Consider the following 12706-nt stretch of genomic DNA (forward strand, 5'->3'; position numbering starts at 1 on the left):
TGGCCCTAACAAATGGCAGTTGGAAGCTGCGGGATCTGGGCTGCAGTGTGGATGAGGAGGAAAAGCCCAATGAAGGTTTGTGAGCTCCTCTCGTGCGTGCAGACTTGTGTGAGGCCTGCGTTGTCATAGAGAAGGGGAAGTTCGTTTGCATTTTTGTGGCGACGAACAGCTCAAGTCGTTTCCTGAAGGTAGAACGAGTCGATCGTTGCACCATGAGGAAGGACATCAAACAGAATAATCCCTTCAGAGTCCCATAAGCCCATCGCCATGATTTTACCGACTGCAGGTGCGGCTTTGAACTTTTTCTTCAAAGGAGAAGTGATCTGGTGCCACTCTATGGATTCCCGTTTTCTTTCCAGTTCGAAGGGATGAACTCAATTGCAACACCCGTTACGACGTTCGACAAAAAACTGTAACGATCAGCTTCGTAACGCTCAAGCAATTCCGCACAGATGATGCTTCGTGGCTCTTTATAGTCTTCTATTATGCTGCGAGGAATCCAGAGGCACAAACATTTGAGTACACCAGTAGGTGGGCGAGTATGTTAGCATTGCCAACAGAGACGTGCAGTTTTTCAGGGAGCTGTTTTAATTGTGATCCATCGATTCGTCGACGACCACCTCGAATGACAATGTCCGCAATTTCCAACACTGTAGGAGTCACAGCTGTGTGCGGAAGGCCGGCACGGGGAAGATCGGACAAGTTTGCGCTATCTTGTTGCGATGTTGACAGACGCCTCGCCCAATGACACACCATGCTTTTGTTCACTACAAGGCATCCGTAGACACCCCGCAACGGCCTATACATATATACGATGCTTTGGTTTTCCGCTAAAAGGAACTTAGTGAGAGCTCTCTGTTTGGAACGCACCTCCGTCACATAGGCCGTTTTGAAGGCTATGTACAGCGCCGCCATGGACCGGAATTTCATGAAATTATAGGGGCTCAATCTGGAATATTTCACGGATTCCCACAACAGTTCCGAACTTTTTCAACCGAAATTGGCCTAGAGAAGGAAAGTGTTGCGTTACTTATTGAACGCCTTTCGTAAGATAATCTGAATTCAGGAAGGGACAATTTAACAGGACACTTCATGAGGCAGCAAGAAGCAGTCTATTTGGCAATGGAGGGAAGCGTGGTGGTGGTGGGGGGGGGGGGGGGGGGGGGGTTAAAACTGTAACGGCAGGCCAAGGATAGACGGCTTTTACCAGATTCAAAAGCGTGTAGGCTACAGTTCGTGAACACACTTGTAGAGGTATACTTGAAAAAAGAGACAGCATTGGTCGTATATTTTTTACTATTGCAAAATCGATTTTCTGTCACTGAGTGACCATCTTCAGTGCTAGAAGTTAAAAATTTTTTCACATTACGATCAGAGAGTACAACATAGAAAATCACAATTACATCTGCATATGAACATAACACTTGTTAGAAACAAACCTATATTGTATAACTTAAATTGGGATGCAGTGTTGTCACTAAGCTTACGGCAATCACATAGACTGAGGTCGCTGTTTACCTGCACTTGTTCAGCAGACCTCGGTGTGACGGGGCTTGACACGCCCTCTATGTGACATGTGTCACGTGAAGGCATAGTGTTATTGGTTTTGCGAATTATTAACACTAAATAACTCTTGTACTTTTGTGAATGGTGTAGTAATTCAAATTTAAAATGTGCGTACAACACATAGCAGACGCAGGAGAATATCTAAAATACATTGGCATATTGTTTTTTATAAACCATAAAACATAAAATAGATCGATGATAAGTTGTTAGAGTGCAGAACATATACAAAGCAAAAGATAATGCCAAAGAATAATAAATGAACAACATAAAAAGAGGCGCAACACAGGTCTTTCTTAAAAAACGTAACACCCACCATCTGGCGTGGGAAGTCAAAAGTACAACGTTCGTAATTTATGTAACAAACGTTAATACCAAGGAGTTAATATGTAAAAAATAATAACGTTAATACCAAGGAGTCAAATATATAAAAAATAATCACAGTACGAAACTGCCGTTACTTAATAATTAAAATGCCGTGCAAATGTAAGGTGCGAACAAGTAGTATACATCAATCATCGAGAAACCATCATGAGGAAGGACAAGTAATAGTGTCACTTATACCAATATGTACATCGTACTTTAGAGAAATTAAACATAGACTATGCACGATATCCAGCACTTATTCAAATAGCAAAAGAATTGTTAACATACATTAAAAATCATTACGTAAAGTGATAACCGGTTTGTATTACTTTGTGTCAACGCCTACGAGATGTCGACTATCGTAAAATTATGTTCAGTAGGCGTCCATAAGTTCTGTAAATTACAGAACAAAAAAGAAAGAAGCATCATTTAAAAATCCGAAATTAGTAATGTTATTAAAACAAACTGAAAACATGTGTGTCAATGTGTTGAGATAGTTGAAATAGCGGCCATTATACGTGTTCTCGTAGCGACTATGACTGAGGCGTTGTATATAAGGGATAACAAGCAGCTGACTATGAATTGCAAGTTGTGATAAATGACCACAAGTTGAATTTATTTCATAGTAAATCGGAGAAGCATTCCCAAAAATGTGTGCTTCTCGATATCGTTTGCTCGTTGAGCAGCGTGATATCTGGAGTTTTATTATGAAAACAGATCTCCATCTCTTCCATAAGGTCGAGAAGGCGACCTTTTTTACCCTTGTGCAACAATTTCAATTGCGATGTCAAATCTGGAGTTGTATGACCAATTGCTACCAGATGGGCTGCGAAATTCGATTTTTCAGCAATATCTTTCCTCTCAAGTGCAACGTGCTCACGGAACCTTGTTTCTAATTTTCGTCCTGTTTGCCCTATGTAACTTGCATTACACGTGGCACACACAAGTTTGTAAACACCTGATTCATGTAAGGCTTTGCGTTCATGAATGTTATTCCTTAAAAGCATTTGTAGAGGCTAATTTTGCTTGGAGAACTGTGTCAAATCAGTCTTGAGATTGAGGACGGAAACAATAAAAAAGAATAATTTTAAATACCTAACCACATACAAATGGTCCTGAAAGCTTGCGACTGTGAAATTTTTAGTAGCTACGACAACACCCTGGAAGACTTGAAACGTAAATCGTGGGGTGCGAGCTATAGCTAATACTAAGGAGATAAACTATTCTTGCATGAATTAGTAAGTAGTTTAACGGTAAGGATGTGAGGTACTCATGCAACAGTTATGCGATGCATGTGCTCCACACTTTTCGTCTTAAATTATACAGATATTTTCATTGATGTTAAAAATTCAGAATCACAGATTTTCTGAATTATGTGTATTACGTCAGGAATATGTATCGGCTAGGACATTTTATACCTTTTTAGTCCGGTTTAAACCTATGGTACGTTAAAATTCACTTTTATTTAAATAAATAGCTTCTGCTTTTTAGACTTTCGTGTGTGTGAAATTTTTCAACCGATTTCGAACAATTTGATGAGAGTACAACAGAGACACGTCGTAAGTTTCAGGTTTATTTCAGTTTCTCTTCATCTGACTCAATCAATACATTTTTTCCTCCTACGTATATCACGCGAAAAGACTGTTAAGATAATAATTGGAGAGTTACGTACTCACCGAGAGGAGTGCCAGAAATCGTTCTTCCTACAAACCATTAGCGACTAAAACAGGAAAAGGGGGAAATGGCAATGGTACACAAAGTGCCCTCCACCACACACCAGACAAGAAACGAGTTAATATTGTATTCTCATCCAGTTATGAGCTCTGTTAGAAGTATCAAGCCTCTACCTCATCTAGAGGTTAGTTTAAAATCAGCTGCAAAATTTGTAACGGTCAGTCTCTCGTCCCGAGCCTGATAGTCTGTCTCTCGTCCGCATTTGTTAGGAAGTTAGTGTCCGCCTGTCGTTCGGAGTACTAGTATGTCGTTCGGATCAACCTTTAAAGCAGGCAAAATGAGAGTCTTTCCACTCCGCTAGTAAGAGAACTCAGCGAGTGGTCTCTCGGTAGGGGCTTAGTTCCTGCATCTGAGTCTGCGCGTTAGGCCGCCAGTGTGCTCGAGTTTGCTCAGGCAATGGTCATTGGCGGTTGGATCGATCGGTTGATCGGTCGCGCACTGAGACACAAGATGACTTGTCCATCTTGAGCGTCGGCGCATGTGAGGTCGCCACGTCAGTCCAGTGGGTCGCGGCGTAGCGAGGGGTAGTGACTTCGCGGGCGACACGTGAGTTACAGGAGTCAACTTACGACATCAGTCTGGCCGGTGCGAGCTGCGACGCCGTGAGACGGGAGACCGGCGCGCCTTCCTGCGTCCGTTTAAGCGGCTAGCAGCGGACGGTTCGGGAGAGAGATTTGGGGGAGTTGCGCCAGGTCTTCTCGAGAAATCGCAGTTTATTAGAAGTTAAGTGATTGTTTGATTTACTCTTGTTAAATTCTACTTGTTTTCTTGGTGAGGTCACCAGCCGTTTTGCTTTGGGGTCGTTCCACCATTCTTCTCCGTTTGCCCACCCGTGGGAAGGTGGTTGTTTATAAATTGGGTGGTCCGTTTTTCCCTTGTGGAGTAGGGGCGGGTTAGAGCAACCTGCGGTTCGGGTTGTTCGGTGATCTCCCTATCAGTCTACCGTAAGTTATTAGCTGCCTCTGTCATGTTTGTCGGATTTGGTGTGTTAACGAATTTATTGCTTGGAGTGTAATGGCCTAATACCTGAAATATGTTTTGATCTTTGGAGGTTTTGATATTATTGCCTATGATCTTGAGAGGCGGTATCTGTGTGCTGTAGAGCATCTTTACTTATGATTGGCCAACCTTGTTGAATTTTATATAAGACAGCATTTCATGGGATTTTTTTTAAATGATCGTTTTGGTATATAAAGTTGCCACCATTTCACCGTAAGACTTTTCTTAGAAGTTAAAATCAAGTTGCACCTTCGGTGGCAAGGTTAATATTTTAATTGTTAGTGTTTTGTACCATTTCCATCCCTCCTACTGGGGGTGCATAGTTTGTGTGCTTGTGGATATTGTTAAAATTCTTAGTTTAAAGTTATCAGGTGTGTTGCAGATTTGCACCAGTGTAGTCTTTCAGAGGCTGTTGTGAGCGGTCGTAACTACGACCGTGTCAAAAAGGAGCGGCAAGGTTCTCTGACCGAAAGCTCATACATTCAAAACTTGTTTCTTTCTGCCTCTGAATAAATTGTAACTTTGATATTTAGAGGGTGCTTTCAGATTATAATTTTAAATCTGTTTCTTTTAAAAAATGCTTTAGACACTATTAAAGTAAATAAAATTCCCATTTGTTAAAATGAATTTGGTTGTGATTTCATCAGTTACTCCCTGGCAACTACTTCCATGCTTACATAGTGTGATTAAATCTGTTAATGCTCTTGATGAATCGCTAGTAAATAAAATAAATTCTTAAGAATATTCTTTGAAAATAAATCATGGTACGTTACTGACTCTCAGCTCTCAGCCCATCCGCTAGTGTACCACATGGAATAGATTCCATGCTACCCACAAAACATGCAAGCTCTGCATGGCAGCCTAGATGTCAGGCATAACCAATCCCTTCACACAGCGAAAGAAGGGACCTGCCAGCACTGCTGGCAGCTTTCGGCTGCGGCGCAGAAGTTACGTGACTCCTACAGAGATACGGAAACACTAATGTGTTGCCGTAGAGACGCACAGTAAACCGATTTACGAGCTCGATTACTGTAGACGAATATGGCGAGCGACGGGTTGGTATCCACTGCTGAACAGGAAGTCTGCAGACACGTTTTCAGTGACTTGAGTAAAATTGTCTCCAGTGACAGAGTCCCGCTTCGAAGTGAGCCCCAGTGACCAACGAAGACGTGTCTGGAGTCGCCCCGACCAGTGGTGGGGTACCATCCTGGCTGTCACCTTCCATACTTCCTGATAATCATGAGTGTTTCTCTAGGGAGCCATTTTCTTGTTGTCATCCACGTCGTGGACAATGCAAGTTGCGTGAACAGGAGCCCTGTCGTTTTGGAACAAAGCATCACCGTTTGGGAACAAAAATTGTTCCGTGGGTACTAGAGGTTGAAAATCCGCTTCAGTTGTAAATTGCTTTTATTATCACGACCGGTTTCGGGCTCTCATAAGCCCATCCTCAGGTGTCGCAACTGTGCCGTGGCTCCCGAGCGCCGGGGTGGACGTGTACTAGGCGCGGTGTGTTACCTGTGCGCCAGAATGGTCACAAAATCGGTGGCACTAATCCGACCTTGCAGAGCAACCGTGGGGCACATGGAGTCCACGATATGCTGCCCCGACCATCACCGTACCCCGGCCGTGCTTTACTCTTGGCAGATTAACTCGGCTGGAAGTCGGAAACAGTGTGAAACAAGAGTCATCCGATCAACTGACTTTCTTCTGCTGCTCCAAGTATTATGGCTTCAGCATTACGTTTTCCTGTTACCATCATTTGCATCACTGATGTTTGGTTTCGGAATTCCAGATTTACCTGCAAATCACTGATGATGGACTTCCGTTCTGTTTTGGTACTGACACAGTAGGCGAATGCGACACTCAGTATCGCATCAGTCACCCTCTAATTTTTCGGAACAATATCTTCAATGACCAACCATCGCGATCACGATCCGCTCTGTGACTTAGCGGATGATTTTCCGCTCTCCCTGTGTGCAGTATAAATCTTCGTCACTGTTCCTACATCTACATCTACATCTACATACATACTCCGCAATCCACCATGCGGTGCGTAGCGGAGCGTACCTCGTACCATAACTAGCATCTTCTCTCCCTGATCCACTCTCAAACAGAACGAGGGAAAAATGACTGCCTGTATGCCTCTGTACGAGCCCTAATCTCTCTTGTCTTATCTTCGTGGTCTTTCCGCGAAATATAAGTTTGCGGCAGTAAAATTGTACTGCAGTCAGCCTCAAATGCAGGTTCTCTAAATTTCCTCAGTAGCGATTCACGAAAAGAACGCCTCCCTTCCTCCAGAGACTCCCACCCGAGTTCCTGAAGCATTTCCGCAACACTCGCGTGATGATCAAACCTACCAGTACAAATCTAGCAGCCCGCCTCTGAATTGCTTCTATGTCCTCCCTCAATCCGACCTGATAGGGATCACAAACGCTCGAGCAGTACTCAAGAATAGGTCGTATTAGTGTTTTATAAGCAGTCTCCTTTAAAGATGAACCACATCTTCCCAAAATTCTACCAATGAACCGAAGACGACTATCCGCCTTCCCCACAACTGCCATTATGTGCTTGTCCCACTTCATATGCTCTGCAATGTTACTCCCAAATATTTAATCGGCGTGACTATGTCAAGCGCTAAATTACTAATGGAGTATTCAAACATTACGGAATTCTTTTTCCTATTCATCTGCATTAATTTACATTTATCTACATTTAGAGTTAGCTGCCATTCTTTACACCAATCACAAATCCTGTCCAAGTCATCTTGAATCCTCCTACAGTCACTCAAGGGCGACACCTTCCCGTACACCAAAGCATCATCAGCAAACAGTCGCACGTTGCTATCCACCCTATCCAACAGATCATTTATGTAGATAGAAAACAACAGCGGACCTACAACACTTCCGTGGGGCACTCCAGATGATACCCTCACCTCCGATGAACACTCACCATCGACGACAACGTTCTGGGTTCTATTACTTAAGAAGTCTTCGAGCCGCTCACATATTTGGGAACCAATCCCATATGCTCGTACCTTAGTTAGGACTCTGCAATGGGGCACCGAGTCAAACGCTTTCTGTAAGTCAAGGAATATGGCATCCGTCTGACACCCTTCATCCATGCTTCGCAAGATATCATGTGAAAAAAGGGCGAGTTGCATTTCGCAGGAGTGATGCTTCCTAAAGCCGTGCTGATGCATGGACAGCAACTTCTCTGTCTCAAGGAAATTCATTATATTCCTCTTGAAACACCAAACACTTAAGCCATCTTGTTTACGGAAGGACTCATCACATGAGCCCCAAGATTTGCTCACGTTCTAATTCTCTTTGCTCGGGCACTTTGCCCTTGCAGTTGCACAGAATACTGTTCTGACCACATCTGATACCTGCAACGTGTGGAGGACATTGCTTAAGTGCCATTCGAGGTCAAACAACAGCGCAACCTGCAAGTCTGGCTAGCATCCTAATTTTTGTTCAAGCGTGCATTTCTCTTGAAGTTCCATATTTTTGTTCAAGCCATTTATTTACTATACCGCTTCACGTGCACACTTTCATACTTACGGATCACTTTGTTCATAATTATTGGCCCGTTGCTGTAAGTCCACTCTTTAGAGAGTAAATGTAGAGGATTTATTATGGCGCTCAGTGAAGCTATGCGTGAAAAGTGCTTCCGAGAGTCACGTCTGGCTGAGCGACGTAGCTCCTGCACGATCTGACTGGCGGGCGAGGGCTTTCCACCCACTCGATCTCGGCTACAATGGCTCATTATGATGTGTGTGTGTGTGTGTATGTGTGTGTGTGTGTGTGTGTGTGTCTGTGTGACGCGTAAGCGTGGGCGTTGGGCCAGACACTGTGCCGATGTTGTTGCGCTGCGCCGCGCGCCGGCCGTAATCCAATATTATATGAGTTCATTACACGGCTCAGACCGGGGGCAGCGGGCCGCACGATGTACGACGAGCGAGCGGGGGCGCTGGGGTGTAGGGGCGGGGGCGCGCTGTGTGCAGAGATAACGGCCACCCGCAGCGGGGTAACGAACTGGTTCACGCGAAGCGAATACATGCATGCCCAGGCCGCTGGCGTATCTGCTTGCACGCTGTGTCTGCGGTTGGTACACGAACGGGGTGGAAAAAAGGAAAGCACGCGCTCACTACCGCTGTAGGTGATAGGTTCACGGGTCGGGCGTACAACAAGTGGAAATGGTGTTTACGTGGAACCACCCCCAGGGACGAGCATTCAGAAGACAACGAAACGTATTTACTTCCCCAAACTAGTTTAAGCGACATACTGGCACATCAGTGGGTGTCTGCATTCTTTGTACTTTACAGTCATTGCTCAATATCTATGTTTGTTGCCGTCGTTTCGGCATACAATATGTCTTGTTAGCAGGTTGCCTTTCAGTTAAACTTGCCTGTGAAAGAAGTCCAGGGTTCGAGTCTTGCCTCCGCCACAGTTTCAAGGATGACAATAATGAGAATGGACTGAAATCAAGCAAAATGTCTGAGTCAACATAGTGACGATGTACAAGAGTCCAATAACCGAATGACGCCCACGAGTATCTATGACCGTGTTCACAGCCCTTTCCCTTTCTCTTTTCCGGGTTCCTTATATCAGTCGGTAAAAACGGAACATTTAGCCCTATAGCTTCACTTTGTTGTCTATCTTTCTGTATGTCCGACTGTTGGAAACCTCTTCTTTCAGGAACGGGTATACGTATCAAGTTAAAATTTGTGTCGCATACTAAGGTCTACGGTCCCTTCGCGGTGTAATAAATGTAAGGCCATTTGTGTAACATATTTTGATACTTGCTAACTGACTCATTAAAACCTACAGAGTACTTTCCGTTGGCCTACAACCATGAAATTTGTCAGTAGGCAAGGTTTCACAATGCTAGTAAAGGAGAAGAACATTAATTTTTAATTATATCATCCAATCGTATTTTTTGTCATTTTTTATTCGACTTCAAACTTAAAATGGAAATAGTCTCGAAAGCCTCAGAATTCTTGCCAATATTACTGCCGATAACAGGCGAAAATACTGGAGATTCTCGACTCCCGGGAGGAATGAACTGCCTACATACACAGTCCTAGCGCGAGTCCTAATAGCGCCTGGCCAATCCTTTTTTCGTCTATCCGCTCTCTCCTCTGGGCTTGACAGTGAAATTCCTATTAAAATCTTAATGTCCACATTCCTGCTTTTAATTTCACAGTATGCTGTTTTGACTACATACTGTATCAGTCCTTCCTACAAACCTTTCATTTTTTGCTTCCTCCGCATATTTTCTTAAACCATTTCATCGTGGCTTCCTTGAATCTCGTATTTATTTCACTCTTAAGATTTACATACCTGCGTTCCAGTTCTGCCATGAACAATTTTTGTCTCTTCCTTTTCACTAGCCGGCCAGAGTGGCCGAGCGGTTCTAGGCGCTTCAGTCTGGAACCGCGCGACCGCTACGGTCGCAGGTTCGAATCCTGCCTCGGGCATGGATGTGTCTGATGTCCTTAGGTTAGTTAGGTTAAAGTAGTTCTAAGTTCCAGGGGACTGATGACCTCAGATGTTAAGTCCCATAGTGCTCAGAGGCATTTGAACCAACCTTTTCACGATCAGTTGAAGCATTTCCTCTGTTACTCTAGGTTTCTTTGCGGTTACATTCCTCTTACCACGATTACTCGTTTTAAAGATGTCCTGTTCAACTGATCTGCCTGCTATGGTATCAACTATACCTTAGTGAAACTCATACCCATCTCTTCCTGACTCAGTACTTGAAAATGTCATACTTTCCCCCACCGATTCTTCCGGACGTTTTTCTAAAGTTCACTCTACTGTTTATCATTATTAAATCCTAATACACTTTTACATCTGCTCATGAGTGGTTCTTTCGATGCAGTACTGATTTCGGAATCTGTCAGACCATGATGTAACCCGGCTGATATCTTCCCGTGTCTTCAGACGATTTCAAGTATATCTCCTCTTCTCGAGATTTCTGAACAGTGTCTTCTCTCTTACTAGCGTGAATTTATTGCAGTTCTCAGTTAGCGTTTCTCCTCTCTCATTCCTTTTCCCAAACTTACATCAACTCGTAATGCTTTCTACTACACTTTCCCCTAATGCAGCATTCTAGAGCCCCACGATTACTGGATTATCAAGTCTTTTACATGCTGAAGAACACATTCAACATCCTCACGTAACCACGTAACTCCTCTACGTCTTCGTTTTTTGATTGTGAAGTCGACACATAACCCTGAATTGTTGTTGTTGACATTTGTTTGCATTCACTCTGTCACTGAGCTGATCACAGTAACTCATCTCTTTCCTACCAAAGTATTCGTAACGAATCGTTCTTCCATTACACCATTTTCTCTTGCTGTTGATGTTATCGTCTATTCACCAGATCAGAAAACCCCATCTGCTTTGAATATCACTTCACTGGACGGCACTGTATTTAGACTGCGCCCTTGCACTTCCCTTCTCGTATTCTCCACCTCCCATACCACGTTAAAATTTTTCACGTTACTCTGTAAGGCTCGTAGGACGCTATCCTATTACCCATATTCCTCCTCCCCCCCCCCCCCCCCCTCATCTTTTGCCAGTGGAGTGTTTGTCATGTCAGTGGTTTTCGATAACAGGTCTCATCTCATGTTCCTGGATACACCATGTATGTATATAGAGCAGTAGTTTCCATTACCTTTCGCATCCCCATGCCTTTGATCATCGCAAATCCATTCGTCTTCCCACCCTAAGGGCACGTTGTTGCCCTGAAACCCTATCCGATCCTGCACCCTTTTTTACATGGCTGTCGGCTGTACGAAGAACGTGACTCCTTATACCAGAACCCTTCGGCAGCTTGCTTATGACGTTTTATTCAGAATTTCAACAGTCGCTGAATTCAAATCCGGCCTAGGAAGTTGCGATCACCAGCCAATGACGCAATGCTGAGACCACGAGTCTAGCACTGTCAGGTGGCATCGTCGTTACGATCGTAAGGAAATGCAGAAACTTGAATAAATTCATACGTTGTGAGGTGAATACCAGGTCTGGATAAACGCAAGTTAATGCCCACAACAGAGAGAGAGCAGGACACATTATTCTGTTACAAGAGTAGCTGTTAACATCTGTAGCGCGTCAAGGAGTTTAAGTACTGAAGGCTAATACAAAGATTCGATATTAAATGGTACAAACACGTAAAATCAGAGCGTGGAATGCTTATTGGAAGCGTTTATGTCAAGGGTTATGGGTAAGTGCGATACATTTGTAAAGGAAATACCAGTACTAGTACTGTTCTAATGTTTGCTGTCCTTATTATGTAGAAATGACAGCAGATATAGAATATCTACAGAGACCAGTGGTTGGATTCGTAACAGGTCGGTATGGCTATCACTAAGGTGTAGTACAGATATTCGTGGAACGTAAACGGCGTTATTTAAAAGGAAGGTGACTTTCTTATAACGAAATACTGTGCGCGGATTTTGAGAACAAGTATTCAAGAAAGACTGCGCCTCTTCTTCTCCTGCCATCGTGTATCTCGTACATGGTCGGCGCAGCGAGGGGTGGGCGCCAAACTACATAGAAATTAAACGGAACTTTTAAACTCTGCACCTATGATCTTGCACAAAAGGCCTGAGCGCTGGAGGACCCCACTGAACCTACGTCATTGTGCTTTGTTTCATTTTAATTCATTTTTAAGAGGTTATACATATACAGCTAGTGATTAAATTAGTGGGAGATACTAAGGTTCTACACGTAGTGCACTACCTGTACAGCAGACTCTCTTGAGCATAAAGTATTAGTACTACTTACGAGCAAGTACCGTAATATTTATGAACGTATTTCAGTTTCCATCAGTTGATACTAGATGTTAACGTGAGAAAAAGAAATTTTAATCAAAATAAAGGCAATGTTTTAGTTACCAAATAAGTTTATTTTTAGTCATATCTAACATTTATGTTACGCATTATATACAAGTACGCTTGCAGGAATTTTAAACTTTAGCTCCTCGCCAAGTTCTGGTTTCCCATCCTGACACATGGGGCACTCGTTTTGACAATTTT

The 12706-nt window shown here is 43.5% G+C and overlaps 1 protein-coding gene across 1 annotated transcript in view; it reads right to left on the reverse strand.

Moving 5' to 3' along the window:
* LOC126417106 (homeobox protein Hox-D9-like) overlaps positions 1 to 8720 on the reverse strand; it is a 95869-nt gene extending 87149 nt beyond the window's left edge. Inside the window, exon 1 of the mRNA XM_050085001.1 lies at positions 8577 to 8720. Within this exon, the coding sequence (XP_049940958.1) occupies positions 8577 to 8720 (144 nt within the window). The remainder of the gene's footprint in view (positions 1 to 8576) is intronic.
* Positions 8721 to 12706: the final 3986 nt, after the last annotated feature.

The sequence above is a fragment of the Schistocerca serialis genome, chromosome 8 (assembly GCF_023864345.2).
Source record: "Schistocerca serialis cubense isolate TAMUIC-IGC-003099 chromosome 8, iqSchSeri2.2, whole genome shotgun sequence".
In the NCBI taxonomy this organism is placed as follows: Eukaryota; Metazoa; Arthropoda; class Insecta; order Orthoptera; family Acrididae; genus Schistocerca; species Schistocerca serialis.